This window comes from Tripterygium wilfordii, chromosome 6 (assembly GCF_013401445.1).
Source record: "Tripterygium wilfordii isolate XIE 37 chromosome 6, ASM1340144v1, whole genome shotgun sequence".
NCBI classification, from domain to species: Eukaryota; Viridiplantae; Streptophyta; class Magnoliopsida; order Celastrales; family Celastraceae; genus Tripterygium; species Tripterygium wilfordii.
In genome coordinates, this window is record NC_052237.1 from 6,845,288 (window position 1) to 6,866,904 (window position 21,617).

General features: G+C 36.8%; 3 protein-coding genes across 3 annotated transcripts; 1 reads left to right on the forward strand and 2 right to left on the reverse strand.

Moving 5' to 3' along the window:
- Positions 1 to 918: 918 nt before the first annotated feature.
- LOC120000636 lies at positions 919 to 1,338 on the reverse strand. Its single transcript, XM_038848761.1, has one exon. It carries the CDS (start codon positions 1,336 to 1,338, stop codon positions 919 to 921), a length of 420 nt encoding a protein of 139 aa, XP_038704689.1.
- An 8,769-nt stretch (positions 1,339 to 10,107) lies between these two features.
- On the reverse strand, positions 10,108 to 11,117 carry LOC120000637 (zinc finger BED domain-containing protein RICESLEEPER 2-like). Its single transcript, XM_038848762.1, has 3 exons — positions 10,710 to 11,117; positions 10,249 to 10,622; positions 10,108 to 10,150 (listed from the first exon to the last, which is right to left on the reverse strand). The coding sequence occupies exons 1-3, from the start codon at positions 11,115 to 11,117 to the stop codon at positions 10,108 to 10,110; spliced, it is 825 nt and encodes a 274-aa protein (XP_038704690.1).
- Positions 11,118 to 17,801: 6,684 nt separating this feature from the next.
- Positions 17,802 to 18,533, forward strand: LOC120000638 (transcription factor bHLH168-like). Its single transcript, XM_038848763.1, has 3 exons — positions 17,802 to 17,927; positions 18,021 to 18,377; positions 18,465 to 18,533. Exons 1-3 carry the CDS (start codon positions 17,802 to 17,804, stop codon positions 18,531 to 18,533), a joined length of 552 nt encoding a protein of 183 aa, XP_038704691.1.
- Positions 18,534 to 21,617: the final 3,084 nt, after the last annotated feature.

The following is a 21,617-nucleotide window of genomic DNA, read 5'->3' on the forward strand; positions in this document are numbered from 1 at the left end:
TGTTCCAGCATTTTTCAATCAGAAAGGCATTACCTTGCAGCAAAAAATGCCCCTATCTGTAACGAACGCAGTTTTCTCTTGATCATCGGGATACATGAGGATCTGATTATACCCAGAGAAAGTGTCCATGACGCTCAACAGTTGTTGGCCAGCCGTTGCGTCGACCATCATATCGATGTGAGGGAGGGGAAACAAATCCTTTGGGCAAGCTTTGTTGAGATCAGTAAAGTCTATGCAAACTCGCCATTTGATCTACAAGTGATCAGGGTCTACTCGTAAACGGTGCATGGCCACATCTGGGTCGACTCCTGTCATATCCACATGGGACTAAGCAAAGCAATATCGGTGTTAGGATAGAAAGGTAATAAATTTTTCTCGCAACTCAAGAAGCAAGCGTGCTCCAATTTGAACCTTCTGCTCGGAGAACTCGGGAGAGATTGAAACTTCATCTAAATCTTCCATTTCGGGCATGCTTTGTCCGCCTGAGTCGGACGATTGCTGTAATTTCTATAACTGTTCTTCCTTCTTTTTAAGGCCGTTTTGGTAACATTATGGAGAAGCCAATTGTTTGTCATAGATCTCTTTGATAGCTATGGCTGTTGGGAATTTGACAACTTGATGATAAGTTAACGGGACGGCTTTCATCTCATAGATCCATGGACGCTCAAGGATTATGTTGAATGGTGAGTGACAGTCGAGGAAGAGGAACTTTGTTTGGCAGTTGATCCCTCCGGTATAGATGGGCAATGCAATTTCGCCTTCGGTGAATTTCTATTCTCCGCCAAACCCGATTAGGATTGTCGATCGTCAAACAACATGATTTTCGTCAATGTTCATCTTTTTGAGGGTGCTCAACATCAAGACGTTCACCGAGCTGCCGTTGTCGATCAATACTCGCTTGATTACACAATTTGCCACCTAGATGAAGATGACAAGTGCATCATGGTGTGGATCTAACAGATCGGTTGCTTCACTATCGGTAAACGTGATCACCTGGTCGGAAGGAGTTTTCGTCGGCCGCCCCTTCCTTGCTTCTAGGTTGATGGCGACTTTTGCACTTCTTTTGGCAGTTGAGTGAAAAATTTCACTAATCTTCGATCCCCCGATGATGGCTGCAATAGTTTTGGTGGGCTCTGGTATGTTGTCTTCTGCGGCCTTTTCCTTTCTTTTAGCTAGAAGAGCCTTCCCTCTTTCGGTCAGCAAGTTGTGCAAATGACCGCGATTGACCAAGTCATTCACTTCATCTAGTAAGGCCTTGCATTCGGTGGTTTTGTGCCCATGGACTTGATGAAAACTGCACCATTTAATGGTATCTTTTTCTCTTCCACCGATGTTCATCAATGGCAGCTTCTCTCTGTCATTGCTCGGTTGAGTCGATCGCCGTCGAGCATCCTCTTCCTATCTGATTTGGAACGTTGCGCGAGCTAGTGCATCTTCCATGTTCTGGCAATCATGCTTGGCTATTTCTTCGTATAACCTTCTATCGACAAGTAAGCCGTACCTGAAGGCTCTGAACGCGGTCTCAGGATTACATCGAGGAATGGAAACTCTCTCTTTGTTGAAGCGAGCTACAAAATCTCTAGTTCACTCCTCGTGGAGTTGTACGACTCTGAACAAGTCTTCCAAGCATTTATGGATTTTCTTACTGCTGGAGAAGTGCGCGAGGAAGGTGTCCACTAGTTGGGCAAACGAAGAGATGTTGCTGTTGGGGAGACTAATGTACCATTGGAGAGCTGGCTCTGTCAAGGTTGATCCGAACCCTTTGCACATGCATGCCTCTCGTAGATCTAATGGTATCGAGGTGGCGAACATTTTCTGTTTGTAGTGTGTCAAGTGCTCCTCGGATCCTCAGTTCCATCATACGGCTTCATAGTTGGTGCAGTGAACCTTGGTGGAGCTTTCGTCATAGCTATCGAGGGAGAAAAAAGAGAGTCGACGAAACTACTCTATGGGGTCTTTTTCGGCTGTGCCACCACTCTTGGGACTTTGTTCATTCCGGATTCTAGTGTGGCGAGCCTTTGCGTCCGTTATTCGAACGGTACTCGCATGCATGAGGGATTGGAAGAGGGTGGAACATATGAAAATGCTGGGAATAGTGGCGGCATTCGTGGTTGGTTGGGACCCTCGGGTTGGGCGCCAACTGCTGGATTAGGATGACCATCGATTGTTTGAGTAGTTGAGTCATTCTGCCTTGAACTTTGTCCGGGGTGAAATATTTGTTCAGGCCGACGCTCAATGGGCGAGCGTGTTGCTTGGAAGCTCCTTCCGGTGTGCTTTGTTTGAGGGATGGCATGCAACGCACAACACTTCTATCAAGGATGGCTTGTTCATTTTACTCCAAGAGCTTCGCATTTTCAGCCCTTACGGCGACATTTTCTACTTCCAAGGCAGCCAACACGTCTACCATAGGATCTGATTTCGAGATAGACATGGTGTTTCAAGGTGATTAAGGTTGTGGTTTTCGGCTTTGTCAGACAAAGGGCTGTAGAGGCCCCACGGTGGGTGCCAAATTGTAGATACTCGAATCTATAATCGTTGAATAGTCAACGTAATTTATGTGGAAGCCTTTTACGGCGGGATCCTGTGAAACAAAGCAAGATTGATATCGAGGAACTTGGGCACCGGTGGGGTACCTTCCAAATAACCTCTAACGCTCAAGTCATTCAATCGGAATCAGGTTGGTCAAAGGAAAGATATAAGAATCATAAGTGCAAATGCTGGTATGAAAATGGTGGATGCAGGGTGCAAAAGAGCTGTGAATGAGCTGAAGGTTAAAGAAAGTAAGAGAGCAAAGGGTCTAAGTTTCCAAGATCGCGTATCCCCTCCTCCCAATGAGGATAGGGCCTTTTATAGTGGGGTAACTTACCATCCAAGGCTGACATACTGGGTACTATAGTACAATTCGCAAGCAGATATGGGAAGGTGGTGTCGAATGTCAGGACATGCGGCCTATTTTGGTTGGTTGAGGTCAGAGTTGTACAGTGGTCAGGCGGCTCAGTGTCAGGAGGTGGTTGCAGACTGTTTGATACGGCGAGCTAGGCTGTTTGATTTGTCAGGGTCAGGTTCGACAACGATCTCAGACGACCGTTGCTATAGGGCGACCAAGTCAGGACAGCGATAATGGTTTAGGTGTACGATCAATGTGGTGTGAGACACATGCATGTACGAATGTATGTATGAATACGGTGTAGGATGCATACCTGAGGCTTGCGTGGTCTTTGTCTATTGTCGATCAGCTACGTTGAACTTCTCCGGCTTATGCGCCCTTTCATGGGCCGCCAGGGCACTGGATGCAGATAGGCTTGTACGTTCTTCGTCTCGTATTGATCGAGTGGGTCAGCATAAACTGGCGTTGACCGACCCATATTGCATTGATTGTTTTCCAATACTGCTGGTTGAGCCATATGACGGTTTTTGGTCACTACAGTGCTAAAGTTGTTAGCACACCATTAGCTAGTCGCTTCAAGCTAACTAAGGAACAGGTCTTCTAAGACTTCTAAAAAGAGTGATTATATGGATAGAGTTCCATATGGATCTGCTATTGAAAGCCTAATGTATGCTATGATCTGTACCAGACTATACATATCCCATGCAGTGAGAGTTGTCAGCAGATTTATGTCAAATCCAGGAAAGCAACACTGGGAAGCAGTGAAGTGGATATTGAGGTATCTAAAGGGCACTATCAATATGTGTCTTTGCCATGGAACATGGAACTTCATGAATTTACAAAGATATGTTTATGCAGATCACGGAGGAGATATTGACAACAGAAAAAGCACTACTGGTTATGTCTAAATTTACAGTAGATGCTACTGTAGTAACCTTGTTTTCACAATTGCAAAAGATTGTTGCATTGTCTACTATAGAAGCTGAGTATGTAGTTGTGACAGAAGCCAGTAAAGAGATTTTTTTATTGCAAATCTTGCTAGAAGAACTGGGTTTTAAACAAGTAAAGTGTAATTTTTACTATGACAATCATAGTGCTATACACCTTGCTAAAAATTTAGCATTTTGATCGAGGACCAAGCACATTGACAGTAACTATCACTTCATCAATCACTACTGAAGGATACAATCCTAAAACTTGAGAAGATTCAAGGAAGCAGAAATCTAGCAGACATGTTGACAAAGACAGTGACAATTGAGAAATTGAAGTTATGCTCAACTGCAGTTGGTTTTCTAGGTTGAAGAAAACAGATGATTGAATGTTGTTAGTTTGTTTTAAGTGTATAGGGATGCAATTGGTGTCCGTCTCCTAGTGAAAAATTATTGATATGTGTGGCTCCTGCCACCGTTAAATGGTATTGTTGATTTGTGTGGCACATGTCACCATTAATGAAGACTTGATATGTGTGGCGCGTGCCACTTATTTAGTGGATCCACCGATATAATAATTCTCGTAAGTGCACAAGAGTCTACGAATAATACAGTGTATGCAAGCACGAGATCGATCCTACAGAGACTAATTAATCTAATTAATGTACCTAACTTGATGAATGACTGAGATTTGTGGTAAAAAGAAGAATGATTTATGTAAATAAAATAAGAAAGCAAGAAATAGAATTTAGATTTTGTATCCAATAAGAGAAAAACACTAGGGTAATGATTTCACCTAGCAATTCTATCATAAGCATTCCATTAACAAACACACAATTATGGTTTTAATTCAAGGGTTGATTCTTTCTTAAATATGCTAGCTAGTTCGTTCGTTCGCGGTGTCAACAAATATTATTAACAATGGATTAATCCTGTTCGGTTCACAATTGTTAACCCAAGACTAATAATTCATTACGATCTAAAAAACTATAACAACCAATCAATCCCCTAAACCTTGTTCATGGCAATTGACAATTCATTTCTTTAATTCCGATTCCATTAAGACACGTGAATTCGGTTCGTTCCTTAATCTTAGCTAGATGAGCGTAATTGGGCATTCAATTGGTGATCAAGCAATCAAATAAACAATATACTATAAGCATGATAATTAAAGAGGTGAATCATTGAATAAAAATAATGCATCCATCAAATTAAAATACCTGTAATATTCATACTATGCTACATCAAGCCCAAGCAAAGAGGCTTAGTTATAACCCATCATCCAAGAAGCAAAAAAAATCTAGAAAGAGAAAATATGGTAGAGAGATTTAGAAAAAGCCCTTGAATTGATGAAATTGTTGTTGGATAGAAACCCTTGAGTCCTTGAATCCTTGCAAAAGCTTAGAGAGAAGGAGGTTTGCCGTCCAAAAACCTAGAAAAAAAGTGTGTGTTTCTAATTTTTGTGGCCCCACTTTATATACTAGGGTTTGGAAATTAGAAAACCTTAAAGAAGTAGAAAAACTGTAATTTTTCCTGTCAAGTTATGCTGGAGCACTGGAGCGGCCAAAAATCAATTTCTGGTGAAATTGTGCAGTTTTCCACCGTTGGAACACCTGTGAGTGTTGAAGCGCCCAAAAATCATCATTCTGCCATCTGAATGCGTATTTGCTTCCGTTAGAGTGGTCATCTAATGCATTTTTTAGCCCGATTCAATTGTTTTTCTATCTCTTTGACCCGTATCTTTGCTCCAACTCTTCCTACAATAAAAACTCAAGAAACATGAATAGCATCAACCCAATTCCATTAAAAATTACCAAGAACATAATGGACTTAAGCGTAAAAATGTGATAAAATATATGGAGATCACCGCCATACTGAACTTTGAGCAGCAGCAAGATTGGACTTGTGTGTAAGTTATTCTTAATACCTAAGTGTGACACACATGCCATTTTTGTGTCAATTTCCTATTGATCTAATATAAGATAAACCACACATGTCACATGTATGGAGTAAGTGATCCATAGTATGCCAAGTAAACCCCAATGTGGCAAGTTTGTATTAAAATCAGCTAAATAAAGGACACATGTCCATATGTGTGCTAAATTACTATTGGTTAACAAACTATAATGTGCCACATTATGCTATTCATGTGTCATATTCCTATTGGTTTATGTTCCTATTGGCTTAAATATCTTGTGTGATGGACATAAGAGAAATCAAGTAAGGAAATTACAAATTCTTGGTCCTCTCTCTACCCTCTTTTGATCTAAAGCCATCAAGAAGTTCAATTAAGCTTAAGGGAAAGAAGGAAGAAATTTAGTATTCAAGAATTTAGTCTCGTCTTCATGGATCCAGGTACGTTTTCATTATGTTAATTTTCTCAGAATTTTGATTGTAGAGATTATGAAGTTCCACGATCTATGGTTATAATTGTAACGTATATCTGTAGACTGTTTATGTACATAATCTCATAAAAGTCTTACATTGGGAGCTACCGTGACTGAGTCAAGTTCATGCATGTGTTATACTATATATACATTGCTTAGGCTAGGCTTATGAAACATACCAAAAATCAGTGAAATCCTTTGTATTCCTTTGTATCTCGTCGATGAGAATTCTTCATGTTGAATACCAACAACATTCTCGTGGATGTAGGCATTTTTTGTTGAACCGTGTAAATCACTTGTCTCTTATGTATGATTGTGTTACTTCCGCTGTTAAATCTCCAACAAGCTCCTCTTGCCCCGCCAAGGTCTCTTTCTTTTCTTGGGAGGTGCTTAGGGTAACAAAATTGTTACTATTGATAACTTAAAAAGGTTTTCTTTTGCCAAATGGATGAGCTTTGTAAGGCAGTGGAAGAATCAATTTCCCACCTCCTTTTACACTATTCTTGGGCGTCGAAAATATGGAGTATGGCGGGGAATTTAATGGGCGTTAGATGGGTTCCGTTTGATAACCTAGGCTCTATTTGGTAGAGCGAAAAGATTGATTTTCAATACTGGTGGAAATGTTGTAAAAAGCTGAGTTTAAAGCTGTGGAACATGTTGTGAGGTGTTTGGTGAACTAAAAATTGGTGTTAGCGGAAATGATGTTGAATTAAAGTATTATAATTTTTATTAAATTTAATCTAATAAATATAATTTTTATTAAAATTTATTTTAAGCATAATTATTTTTATTAATAAAACTAATAAAATACTTATTTTATTAAATATAATGATTTTCTAATAATTTTTTATTTTTATTAACCTTACATTTAGTTTAATAAATAAAATTTACTAATAAAATTAATGTCAAGTATATTTTATTTGTATTTTTAAATTTTAATTATTTTATTTCAATATTAAATTTAGCGTTATAATAATTATAAATACATAAATATAATTAATTTATAATTTTTATTAAAATATAATTATATTTAAATCATTAAATAATAATAATATACTTAAAGTGTGGGACCCACACATTAAAAAATTAAAATATAAAAGCTGCAGTTTTTTGACATGGGACCCACCCAAAAAGCTGCAGTGGTTTTCACCGCCTCAAAGGGAGCTTCTTTTGCGTCAACAGATCCACTGACGATTTTTGTCTATTTGACATGGCGGAGCCGCTGCGGCCTGCTCCGCTTTTGGAGCTGCCCTGTCAAACAGGCAATTAATGTAAGAGGTTGAGGCTTGATTTCTTTCATTATTATACCTGGTGGTTAATTTGGAAGGAGCGGAATTCAAGAATTTTTTATGAAAAAATAATTCCTATTTGGAGTTTTCTTGAATAGATGGCTTTCTATGCAATTAAGCTCCGGCTAAGTGGAATTTGCTGTAATTTTTTTTTGATTGTATTAAATTCATGTAATGCAAGCCTTTTCGGTTTGTTTGTGGCTGCATCTCCTCGATGTTAATAAAATTTTTCTGTTCAAAAAAAAATTTGTTGGCGAAATTGATATTATAATGAAATTATCAATGTAGTGCATGGCCTTAAATCTTGCATCATGACTGCATGATGTGAAGTGGAGTAAACCTAGTTAGTTAAATTTAAATTTGATTGTAGGTTACCTCGAGGTAATTAGCTCATTGATAAGCATAAGCCTAGAGATGACACTAATAGTGTCTCAAGCTCATTAGTTATGCTTGGAATTACAAGGTTTTCATATTTCAAGCTACTTGAAGTTATTATTTGCTTTGTTGAATAAACAAAGAAATTATCCTTGGAAATCTGCCCCGACTGCTTGTACAATTTGTAATAATAGCTTTCAGTTATACTTTTAATCTATTCTCGATATCATGCTTTCTGAAGCACACTCTTTGAATTAGGTATATTGACATAATGGCTTCGAGGAACATATGATTAATGTTTTTTGGTGACACTAGCCATATTGAATGGCCTGGAATGGAATGACAAGTTCGTTGTTTGCATGGTTTTGGTCATCATCATTCCTACAAACAGGGTCGAACGAAAATTTTATGTTACGGTAGGTAAAGTTAAACGTGACCTGAATTTTTTTTGTGGGTTATTTATTATTATGCATTCAAAAGTATGAAAAATAATGCTAAAAATCAAAATTTATAAAATAACGATAAGTAATAACTAAAAGTTAATTTGTAATGGTACTTGACGATTCATATGTTGACATTAATGGCGGATCCATGAATTGGAAGAGATTATTGCGCTTCTTGTCAAGTTGGAAGTTTGACCATATAAAACGCACGGCCAATGAAGCCGTCCATTCCATGGCTAAGCATGCCTTTCTCATTTGAGGCATGCGGGTTTGGATTGATCAGGAGGTATCTTGTTCGGTTGTGCATATTATTCAGGCGAAGAAGTCTTCTTGGAATTTAACTCGTCAAAGCCATGCTAATGACTGCTATTGAGCTATTCTGTTATGTTTTGCATTAGTTTAAAGACTGTTTTGTTTTCGTCCATTATTTTATGATGTTGATTGTATTCCACCTATATGATGGCCGAGTGTTTATAATGACCTCCATTTCTTTTACTCATGAGCTGAGTATATGAATATATATCATGTCTCTTAACATTTTCAAAAAAAAATTGGGATCATTGGGGGGCACATAAGTGTTGTGGAGGTCCGGAGACAGTGTCCTAAAATTTTGTTTAGAGTTCTTTATGTCATGAGTTCACATTCATAAATATATACCACAAATACAAAAAGTCATTAATACTTATCGCTACTTGTGCCACTGGAAGCCTCTTTTTTTTTGCTGCCCATGATTGTGTTCACCTCTGTTGACACTGTACCATATGTTGAGAGAAAATAAAAGAACAAATAGAGACATGTCGAGATCGAGGAAAGAGTATACCTTAAACCGCGCATAACAACTTGTCATAAACTAGCAAGTAGCAAACTCTAGCTCACGCCTAACATTCGATTCCTTGAGAGTCGAGACTAGCTAGAACTTAGGAGAGAAATACGAGAGGCAGAGCATAATTATTGGGGTATAGGGTGGACAAAAGCGGGGCAAAATGACTTATTAGAGTGGGCAAAAAATTGGGTGAAAGCCTAAAAGTTTTTTTGGACAAAAACAAAAAATTCCATGGTGGGCAATTGCCTCTAGGGATGTCAATTTTATCCGTACCCGGTGGATATCCGCTTATCCGCACCATTGGGTACGGATACGGGTGCGGATAAATGAGTAAAATTAATGGATATGGATATGAAGATCTTTATCCAAGCGGGTGCGGGTATGGGGGAGCACTCCATTTACCCACTACCCGTTTACCCGCCACAGGAACACTTTTATGCAATAAATGGACTACCCGTTTAGCCGCAAAAGGAACATGGTACCCGTTTACCCGCCTTCAAATCATTAGATAAAAAAAATGCTTCAACAAATTGAGCAATTTAATCCAACAAATTGAGCCATTTAATCCAACAAATTGAGCCATTGAAAATAAACTCCTCTGCTAGTCTTGTGATTGGGCATGCTTGTCAGTAGCTTCATCCTAATAAAAGTAACATCCAAAGGTTAGCAAATAACGATCAATCAATAAGCAAAAAGAGTAAATATATTTAATTCTAACAAATAATATAAATAGCATTACCCCTTCAATATCATAATCATACTCAACAGTTTGATAAGATGCATCCATTGGGCCCTTTGAACAAACATCTGGTGACAAAAAGGAAACTAATCAAATGGTGAACATAAATTTCATATTTCACAAATCATAATTCATAAATAAAGTTTCATTACCTTGGACTTGGAGGCTATTTAGTAACCAAGATTTGCCACAAGTCAATGCTTCTATAGTGTTCGAATGAAGTCGACTTCTGTGCTTACTCACCACTCTTCCTCCCATGCTGAAAGCTGACTCTGAAGCTACACTGGAGATGGGGATAGCAAGAATGTCCCTAGCAATCTTTTGCAATATTGGATATTTAAGTCCATTGCTTTTCCACCAAGCTAAGATTTCAAACTCATTCATAAGGGGCAAGTTTTTCTCACTCAAGTAATTATCCAACTCATTTCTTCCAAGTTCATCCTCATTTTGTGAAATAAAAGCTTCAAAACCAGGATCACTCCAAGAAGATTTGCCAGAGTCTCTGACCTTATTAAATGAGGATGAAGATTCACCAAGCCCATGATTATGATCTTCTTTGTCTTTCATATATCTACTGTGATACTCATAAAACAAATCATAACAAAGGGTTCGAATCCTAGAAATCTCTTCTGAAGCTGATTCTTTGTAAAACTTAGGAAAATAATATTCCATTAACTTCAACTTGTATCTAGGATCCAACACAGTAGCCACACTCATGACATCATGGACAACATTCCAATATTTATCAAACTTTTCAATCATGGAGGAAGCCACATTTTTAATAATAGCATTTGGAGACTCTTATCATTCACCCAAAGAAATCTTTATCCCACACACTATTGGAAAAAACATATTTGCAGTTGGATATTTTTTCCCAGAAAACATCTCAGTGGCGTTATGAAAGATCTTCAATTTTTCACAAATAATTTTTGCCAAATCCCAATCACTCTCACTAGGCAAACATTTATAAAGAGACTCTTTCTTTTTCAAGCGAGTGAAGACATCCTTATAACCAATAGCAACAGTAAGCATCAAATATATGGAGTTCCATCTAGTCTTGCAGTCAAGTACTAATTGTTTAGTACTTGTGATATGCAATTGACGTGCGGCCTCTCTAAAAGTTTGCTCTCGTTTAGGTGACGCAGTCCAAAATGAAACACTGTTTCTAACATTTTCAATGCAATCCTCAATCTCCGACAAGCCACGTTTAACAATCAAATTCAAAATATGAGCACAACATCGCATGTGAAATATCCTTCCATCTAAAATAAGTGAACATGCATCAAGCTTACCCAACAATTTCTCAATGATTGCATCATTAGTTGAACAATTGTCCAAAGTCAACGTAGATAATTTTCTGTCAGTGTTCATTTCTAGCATGCATTCTATAAGAACCTCGGAGAGAACTTGAGCAGTATGTGGACAAGGAACATATACAAACCTAGACAAACAATTACAAAATAATTAACAAAGAATGCATGCTCTGAAATTAACAATATACAAACCTAGACAAACAATAAAATTGTACCTTAAAATTATGAAATGATCAAAAGAAATAATCAATAAAATTGTACCTTAAGATGCAACTCTGCATCTCCCAATTATCATCGATAAAGTGTGCCGTGATAGCCATGTATCCTTTTTTCTGGTTGGAAGAAGTCCACATATCTGAAGTTAAAGCAATTCTGCTACTGTTATTTTCCAGTATCTTCAAACAATTATTTTTCTCATGATCATAGACCTTGAATAGATCAGATCTTTCTGTACTTCGAGAAGGAACCTTAAACAATGGTTGAAGACCAGCTGAAAATCGTCGGAATCCAATGTGTTCCACCATTGAAATAGGATATTCATGCAGCATAATCATATGAGCAAGGTCTCTCCTGGAAGCATTTTCATCAAAAGAATAGTTTCCCACCGTAAAATTTGCATCCCCCTTTTTCTGATTATAAGCCAACAATTGCTGCTTTAAATCTTTAGTTGTCCTGAAAGCACAATTCTTTGTATGTGCACTCAAATGAGAAGTCCCATTCTTCGTATTGCCTGAAAGCCTCTTCTTACAATAATTACACTCAGCCTTTTCAACTCCATTTATCGTAAGTTGAGTAAAATGGCTCCTAGCTTCTGATGTGAATCTTTTTTTTTCACAATTTGAACTCCACCCGGAGAAACATCAACATTACTAGTTCCTGAATTACTTTGCCGAGAAGAATTCTCATCAACATTTATTGGTGTTTGAGATGGTTGCCCACCTACACTATCAACAATAGGTTCTTGTCCTACTGGATTGTTTTGTTGATCAACCATTTTCTGTATTTCACATCAAAAAATAAGAAAAAAAGCTTTGGGGCTAAACTGAATGTAATTAGTAATTACTAACTGGACTATTAGAGGATCGAATGATCGATGGGTTACCTTGTTAGCAGCTAGCAGCACTGCAGCACGTGCGTAGCCTGTCGGAGATGGACGACAAAGAGAGGTGGAGATTGGGACAAGGCAAAGTGGTGGTCCTGGTGGAGGTGTGGTCCGTGTGGAGCCAAACAGAGAGATGGAAGACTGAACTCTAAAGAGTGAAGATTGAGGAGCGGCTGTAGCCTGTACGTAGGAGATTGAGGGCTTCAAAAGTCATGGGTTTTTTTTTAAACTTTACAAGCTTTGACCTTTGAATAATTAATTAATAATAATTTAATTACTAATTGTTTTGGTACAAGATTCAAGATATACCTAAAGGAACTAAATGTATTATGGGTTAATTTGGTAACTAGAATATTAGATTGCGTATGAATGTATGATTAATAATTAATAATTAATAATTAATAATTTATGTTACTTGCAAATAGTGACCGAGTTAGTGAATAGTGAGTAACCATTAAATAATTAACTATTAATGGTTTAGGGTCAATAAACTCGAAGTATTAGTGTGTTAATGGTTTAGGGTTCAATTCTTCAATATACCCTAAACCCTAAACAAAGCAACTAATAGTTACTCCTCTTGGGTTCCCTAAACTCCATAAACAAAGCAACTAGTTGTTAATGATTTCATAAACCCTAAACCCTAAACAAAGCAACTAATAATTACTCTTTTAGGGTTCCCTAAACTCCATAAGGAATTAAGGATCAATACCCTAAACAAAGCAACTAGGTGAGCAACTAGGTGTTAATGGTTTCATAAACCCTAAACCCTAAACAAAGCAACTAATAGTTACTCTTTTAGTGTTCCCTAAACTCCATAAGGATCAATACCCTAAACAAAGCAACTAATTGTTAATGATTTAGGGTTTAGGGTTTAGGGTTCCACAAACCCTAAACCCTTAACAAAGCAACTAATAGTTACTCTTTTAGGGTTCCCTTGGGACCAATAGGATAAATAGTTCAATACCCTAAACAAAACAATAAGTTGATATGCTATCATACATTCATAATTTCATACTAATGGAATAGAATACTAATTACTAAAGGAAGCAATTAGTTATTGATAGATTATTAGATTACTTAAATATGAACATATGATGATATAATTGTTTATAAATGGATTAATTGTATTAGCGTAATATATTTTATAATGGATTAATAAGTCAATAGATGGATTAATAGTTCAATAAAAAATATAGATGGATTAATATCATATTAGGCTATTGATGGCCAAATATAATTGGTATGATACCCCTAAGTCCATCTCCTTGGGAGTGCAAGGGGCGCAGAAGTCTGATTCTAGGTAGTTCCTCTCGGTTCTGTCTAATTCATATCATACTAGGAGCAGTCGGCCAATAAAGCTAATTACTCTAGTTCTCGTGTTGTCAGTTGTAATAAATAGATAGGGTGTAATCCTTTTGAGTTGTTATTATTTTATTGGCTTTCAAGATTACATATCCTGACTTGGCAAAATGTAATTGGTTAAATAGATATGTTGTTGATAAGATGGTAACTTATTCTTATCTCTTAGGGTTTTGCAGCTTTTGTTGGAGGCAATAAATATAAAAGTAAAACCATTGAAAGTTGAAACGACAAGTCCAAAGCTAGTAAGCTACCCTCAAAAATCGAAACCAAAAGATTGAGTTGTCGTCTGACTCGTCTCTCACTGAAACGTGTTTGACACTTAATCTTCCCAACTCTTTTTAAATTTTTGCATTTACTAATATTTCTCTTTCTCTGTATCTCATATTCTCATCTCCAAGTCTCCAACTTCCAAGACTAACTCTCCCATATATAGTTAAATCCGATTCTTCCACTCTGCAGATCTCCTCGTTTACTTCTCTAGTTCTCTAATTTGCAGATCTCCTCTTTCACTTCTCCTATTCTCCCACTTTGTAGATCTACCGGTTATTAGTCAATTTCCTTTTTGATTTCTCTGCTAACCTTGAGCCAATATGGAGCCGGCGGTGCTTTCCAGCTTTCCACCCCTTTGTGGCGGAGATCTTTGAAGTTCATCCTTGATGAAACTTTAGGAATCATGATCTCCGCCCTAGGGGTGGAAGGCAGGCTTGTACCACCCAAAGCCAAAGGGTTCTTTGTTGTTCCTGTACATTTAAGAATTGGTTAACTTTATTTGCACCTAAAAGTGTGACAATTAATTAGGTGCAAATAACATTTATCTTAAGAATTTTGTATTGTTGGTTACTTCAATTTGTTTGTTTGATTTCTCTTCATGGGAAATAATAGAAAAATATTATAAATCTATTTTAGTTCAAATGTCTTTTTGAAATTGTCTATTGTCATTTGTCCGTTTGATTTCTCTGCTGATTTGTATGGTGTCCATTGTCCATACTCCATATTCAGGATTAGTATATTCTATTTGCGGTTGTGGAGGCCGACTTGCTGAGGTCCTGTTCAATGGATGGCTTGGACACAGTTCTGGACCTTCTGGTTCTCATGCATTCGAGGTCTACAAGAACAAGGTTGTATGGATTGATCTATTGCACGTTGTCAATTGCTGATAAACATCTTGTACTAGATCAATGATCCATTTGTAAATTGTGGTTGTAGAAAATTTGGTAGAATCCATTTTGGAATTACTATTGATCTAGTTCACTGTTGTTCAGGAGCAATCTTGTTTGAAGAAATTTGTTCTTTAAAAACCATTCATCTTCTTTGTTAATTGTCAGTCAACTGAAATTAGTTTTTAACTACTCACATGCAAACTAATATTAAAATGCTTATACCAAGTCAACCGAAATTAGTTTTTAACTATTCACATGCAAACTAATATTAAAATGTTTATACCAATTAAGATAATCATAGTCCTACCTAATTAATTGGTGGTATTGAGGTATTCTCATGCACTGATCTTATTCAAAACCGGAAACCCTATTGACCGGGTAAATGGGTGCGGGTACGGGTATTTGGCGGTTATTATCCGCCTGTTAACCGTTAAATATTCATTCGTAAATGAAATTAGCGGGTACGGATGTTTGACGGTTATTACCCGTGCCCGGCGGGTACGGATATGAAGGGTATTTTGTAAAATATTAGCGGGTAAATGGCGGGTACGGATTTGGACAAAATTTTTGCGGGTAGTATATGGATATCAAATATCTGTCCGCTACCCTACCCGCTGCCATCCCTAATTGCCTCCCATTAATTCCGCCCTTGCGTACAAGTAATCAAAGCAAACGTCAAGTCCTTATACGATGTGAAGGTCCACTTGACTCTGTTATCATATACAGGTCTATTTTGTGCATGATTTGCGTTTAGCAATATATACCTATCTTGGATTGTGACTGGATTGACATTGTATGAGTTTGGTAGTGTGTTGCAACTGCGTTCAGTTACAATACACCTCACAGTACCACAGTCTTTTGTGACACGTCAAACAATTTTTGTGTTCCAACTCACCTCACAGCACCGCAGCTTTTTACCTCACAGCACCTCACCACACCTCACAACACTCCAAAACGCTTACAATATATGTGGAATTGTCAAACATAATCAAATTAGGTCAATTATTTTATTTTAGATTAATGTACAATGTAAACGTTAAGTGATTTTATATTAATATTATTAATCATCTAATTAATCGTAATTTAGATACGCCAAACGCATCTCACAGCACCGCACCACAGTTTTAAAAATGATACGTCAAACAACTTTTTACGTTCCAACTCACCTCACAGCACCACAGTTTTTACCTTACAGCACTCCCAAATGTTTACAATATATGTTGAATTGTCATACGTAATCAAATTAGGTCAATTATTTTATTATTTTATTTTAGATTAATGTACAATGGAAACGTTAAGTGATTTTATATTAATATTATTAATCATCTAATATAATCGTAATTTAGATACGCTAAACGCGCCTCACAGCACCGCATCACAGCTTTTTACCTCACAATACCTCACCACAATTGACAGTACTAGTATGTAGCCCCTAAATTTTAAAAAAATATATATTTATTTGGTCCCTCAATTGGGGGTATTGTTGGGGGACTAAATGCTATATTTTGTCAAACATATATATATATATTTATATTTTTTTTTGTCCACATATTTTACTTTTATGTGTACTTTAGTAAGTGTATATATATTTGCATATTTAATTATAATGTTTGAAATTTTTTCCCCTTTACATGTTACCTAATCATAATGAACAATTCAAAACAATAGTAACTTTAAAATTATCCATTTCATAATTGTTAGTATTAAACAATAATATCTAATACTTATGTGTTCTAGTTATATATTTATATATTATTTCATTTTATATGGTTTTTATTTAGTTTCCATCAATTTTAATATGTATTTATGTTAATTTTTGGGTTACTATATAAAACCAAACATTAAAATGAATATTCATTTATACTATCATTTTAATAAATTTTATTATTGTAAAATAACCCTAAATTTTTTTTTCAAGGGATAATTTTTCAAATAAATCAAAATATAACAGTCCATCCCAACATCAATGCCTGATTACGTCCTTTGTTGTGAATTCAAATTCTGCAAGCAGCTGAGTCTGAGTCGAGCTTGCGTGCGTAGTAAATTGAGCAAACATTATTCTTCCTTGGGTGCAATTCCTTTTGGTGTTGGTTCTATTTCACTGACTCCTGGTATGTGAACGGGACATGCAGACTTGCAGTATATTTGACTCATAAACTTTTAACGTGGCAAGTCATGATTCCTGCTTACATTGCGGCTAATAACAATATTAATTAGTTCAACTCTCAAGGCTTAATCAATATATTTTTGACGTGACAATACGACTTTTTGAGTTTCACGTGCAGAGGACGTTGCAGAGTAAAGCGTAATAATGACATCATAAATGACAAATTGCTTTACTAATAAATAATTTAATTAAGTTTCTCTTATTTTCTTTAATAAGAAATAACTTTTTGAAAAATAATATGTTAGCTTTTATGAAAATCATAAATATTCTAGCAACATTAATTCTAAAAGCATCTCCGCATTGTATTACACTCATTCATTAAGTGTGGTGAGTTGATATAAGACTAATTTGGTATATTTACAGTAAACAACTTAGTAGGATTGAAAATCACCATATTTTCAGAATTTAAAATGTACCATGTATTTTAAAAATTAAAACGTTTTAAAATTTGGTTTAAGAGACTTGGGCTTCCATGGACTACCATTATATGAACTACCTAGCACCACTGTTAAATTAAAATATCTCCGTAAGAGTCTTAATTGCAGAGTTGAATACAGTTCATTTAAATCCTTAAAAGTTAGTAGAATTTTGTGATTTGTCCACGTCGTGGGAGTCTATTTATGGTCAAAGATCAAATTTATGAAACAAATGGCGCAGATGGGCGGTGTCCGCCGCAATTCAAAAGCAAGACCAAAATAGTTTCCGGGTCATCGAAAATTTCGTTTGTGTCCCGGAGAACCTCACCATGTCCGGACCTTATCTCTCTCTATATATACACATAGTCCATGCATATATATGGAGAAACAAATATAATTATTAATAATCATGCCACGAAAAAGTAGTAGTAGTCCATCAAGACATGATCGAAGTTTGATTGAGAGAAAACGAAGAATGCACATGAGGGTTCTTTACTCCAATCTCTCCTCACTCATTGCTCCCAACTCTTCTCAGGTCCTCTCTCTCTCTGTCCCCTCAAACACACACACACACACAAATAAACATCGACACAGAGAGGAAGACTAATTGTTATATTTGTTGTTGTAGGTGTCGGTGCCTGAGTTAGTGGACAGGGCCACGGATTACATAAAGGGCTTGGATTCGAGAGTTAAACAACTACACCAAACAAAACAAGCAATTTTGACAGGTGAAGATGTTTCCATAACAAGTGATCAATATCAATTATTGGATGCAAACGTTGCGTCATCGTCATCATCAAGATCGGTACCCATCGTTGACGTTGGAGCATTTGAGTCTACTTTGGAAGTGAACTTGATTTGTGGTCCAGATGACATGTTTAAGTTGACTGAAGTTATTAGGGTTCTTGAGGAAGAAGGAGCAGTCATCATCACTTCTACATGCCACAAAGAGGGTGACAGGGTTTTCTATACCATATATTCACAGGTATTGTGTATCTTCAATTGGTTTTCTTCACTTATAGTCATATATGCAATGCAAACATATATATATACATTGTCTTTTAACATGCAGGCTATAATCCCTAGAATTGGTATAGACGCTTCAAGAGTACATGAGAGGTTGAAGATGTTGTTTTCTTGAATTCATCACGGGCGGAGGCATGAAGTAATGTTGGGATGGGCTCATTCTAAAATAATATCACATCACATTGATGTAATGAAATGCCATTTACATGTATGAGATTAATATAAAATTATCTATGAAATATAAATACAATGTCATATTATCCATATGTCTTGGAGAACAATTTTTGCATCCAAATATCTCGATCACCAAATTTGCATCCCCACTTAGTTTCTTCGTTGGAGACTCTATTTGCTGGGTTGGGTAACTAAAATGGCAGTTATTAGATTTGATGCTCATTTTGATTATCCCGTTGAAGATGTTCCATTTAATAAGAACAAGTTGTAAAATTCAATATCACGTTCTGTTTAAAAACGGAGTAGTGATATAGTTTTATGATTGGGAAAAAGTATTCACACCCCCTTAATTGGTTAACCCACCCCCAAATGATTTTTTTAATATTATTTTATATATGATTTGATATTTTATTATTTTGAATTGCGTGTGAATTGCGTGTGATTTGACATTTGATTGTCTTTCCAAAAATTAATTTTTCTACCCCATCAATTAATTAAAACAAATTTATTACATAACATAAATGCAAATTAGCAGGTACATTTAATGTATGATGCAAGTTGTTTTCTGTACGAAGTGACCCATTTATTTGCATAATCATACATGTATCTAATCCACTGAATCATAATAGGAGGCATAGAGTAATTATGTGTGTTTGGGAGAGTGGTTGTGAGAAAAAAAACTGAGCTTAAAGCTCTGAAATAAACTGTGAAGTGTTTGGTGGAAATTTTACTGTTGGTGGTTAGTTGTGTAAAAAACTTATTTTTATTTTCATTCTAATTATAATTATTATGAATGAATAAACATAATAATTTATAAATATAATTATTAATTTAGAAGTATAATTATTAATTTAGAATATATTTTATTTGTATTTTTAATTTTAAATATTTTACTTCAATATTAATATTAATTATTATAATTATAAAAGAATCAATATAATTAATTTATAATTATAATTTTTTATAAAGTTATTACGTTTAAACATAATTTTTATTAAAAAGTTATTAAGTAAAATACTAAATAAAGTTAAAATTGTAATTTTTGGGTGGGTCCCACGACCTATCTAACAATACTAAATAATGCAAAAGGTATGGGACCCACACCAAAATAAATTAAAAAAATAGGGCTGCAGCCCACGACAAAAAACTACAGCGGTTGAGAACCGCTGCACAACAAGTTCAAAATGGAGCTTGTTGTTTTGGGGCATTACCGCCTCATTTTGCTGGCAATAATGCCTAGCTTTTAATCCTATTTGGTGGAGCGACTTGGGAAAGCGGGTAATGTCAATTGAACGAAGTTATTACAATTCACAAATCCTATCATGATAGTAATACGTTCATTCATTTGCATAACCATACCTCCACCGCAATAGACATATAAATGCCTTTTTTTGTTTATGGTCACCAACATCCAAAACAAACAAAACTTGTCTTCAACCAAAAAAATACGAGACGCGTTTTCGATGATGGTGCCTAGCCATCGATGGGTTCACGAGCTTTGAATAAAATGTTAACTGTTCTTGTAAATCATTCATTTTTTGTTTAAAAGACAGGAATCACGTCAAGATTCTACCATCTTCACACACCAACCTACAATCAATTACTCCATTACCACCTAAACCCTGTTGAAATCTATATCCAGACTCAAGAACACTCGATGGTTGAACTGATTATTTACAATTTGATGCTCCATCCATGATGCGGAATCCCACATCGGGTAAGAATAGGTTCAAACCACAATATATAGTAAGGAGCAATCCTTACTCTAGTAGCCAAGGTTTTCAGGGGGATTTGCCCTCTGGGCCTTGGTTACAGCCGGCCCATGCTCGCATGGGTGTCGGTTGGGCTTTGGCGGCTGTTGTTTGGGCTGGGCTAGTTTGCCAGTTCCCTCTGGTGTGGGCCTGCTCAGACTTTATGGATTGCCACCCTTCGCTTGGGCTCGTGGCGTGCGTGTGTCGTGCTGCATCAGTTGGTATCGGAGCCTAGGTTCGTCCCGTGGACTCGGGAGGCCCCCATCCGTGGACTCGGGTGGGTTGTTGGCAGTACGGTCGCACGTGGATGAGCGAGTTCTAAGTGGGGGAGTATGATGCGGAATCCCACATTGGGTAAGAATAGGTTCAAACCGCAATATATAGTAAGGAGCAATCCTTACTCTAGTAGCCAAGGTTTTCAGGGGGATTTGCCCTCTGGGCCTTGGTTACAGCCGGCCCATGCTCGCATGGGTGTCGGTTGGGCTTTGGCGGCTGTTGTTTGGGCTGGGCTGGTTTGTCAGTTCCCTCTGGTGTGGGCCTGCTCAGACTTTGTGGATTGCCACCCTTCGCTTGGGCTCGTGGCGTGCGTGTGTCGTGCTGCATCAATCCACTTCGCAATTGCAGGTCCTATATATATACACACACACATTCAACAGAACAGGCTCCCCCAAGCCAAGCGGTGTGCTTCTTTGTCAAACCTCATTAACACTGACTCACACCCAGATAGATTTCAAACTTGAAAATCCATAACTGCCAACGCTTCTCTCACTCTCTCCCTCTTTAAATCAGAGGGAAAAGAAAAAAGAAAACAAATCTTGTTTCATATATACACAGAAAGTCAACAGACCCACCAACATTGTCAACAAAATATTTGCTGAACCAAAATCACATATCCATGCAGGTGAACCATTTTGCCGGAGCTGTTATTGTGAATTGACTGTTGTTTTTGGAGCAATGCAGGTAAACCATTTTGCCAGAGCTGGGATCGATGCATCCGGAGAGAACCCATTCTCTCCCAAGGCCTATCTAATTGTTTTGGAGGTGCAATTGATCACCTATTAAAATACCGATCTGTCATTTTTAGAATTGGGTCCGGGGGATCGATTGAGCGTAGGGAATGCGTTAGTACTTACAACACCCACTTGCGCGGTTATCAATACTTGAACAAGAGCTAATGAAAATATTTATAAGAATTTTAGAAAAAAAGAACTTTTAGAAGAACACCGTCTACATGGGGACAGAATCCCTCGAAGTAGAAGTACGCAAGCTAACGA

Bases quoted from the DNA above. Each gene is read 5' to 3' on its own strand.
- LOC120000638 (XM_038848763.1), top strand. From the start codon at position 17,802: ATGCCACGAAAAAGTAGTAGTAGTCCATCAAGACATGATCGAAGTTTG. The intron at 17,928-18,020 runs GTCCTCTCTCTC...TTGTTGTTGTAG, and splicing joins TTGCTCCCAACTCTTCTCAG to GTGTCGGTGCCTGAGTTAGT. The intron at 18,378-18,464 runs GTATTGTGTATC...TTTAACATGCAG, and splicing joins TCTATACCATATATTCACAG to GCTATAATCCCTAGAATTGG.
- LOC120000636 (XM_038848761.1), bottom strand. From the start codon at position 1,338: ATGAACATCGGTGGAAGAGAAAAAGATACCATTAAATGGTGCAGTTTT.
- LOC120000637 (XM_038848762.1), bottom strand. From the start codon at position 11,117: ATGCGATGTTGTGCTCATATTTTGAATTTGATTGTTAAACGTGGCTTG. The intron at 10,623-10,709 runs GTGTGTGGGATA...ATGATTGAAAAG, and splicing joins CAAATATGTTTTTTCCAATA to TTTGATAAATATTGGAATGT. The intron at 10,151-10,248 runs GTTTGAAATCTT...TCTCCAGTGTAG, and splicing joins AACTTGCCCCTTATGAATGA to CTTCAGAGTCAGCTTTCAGC.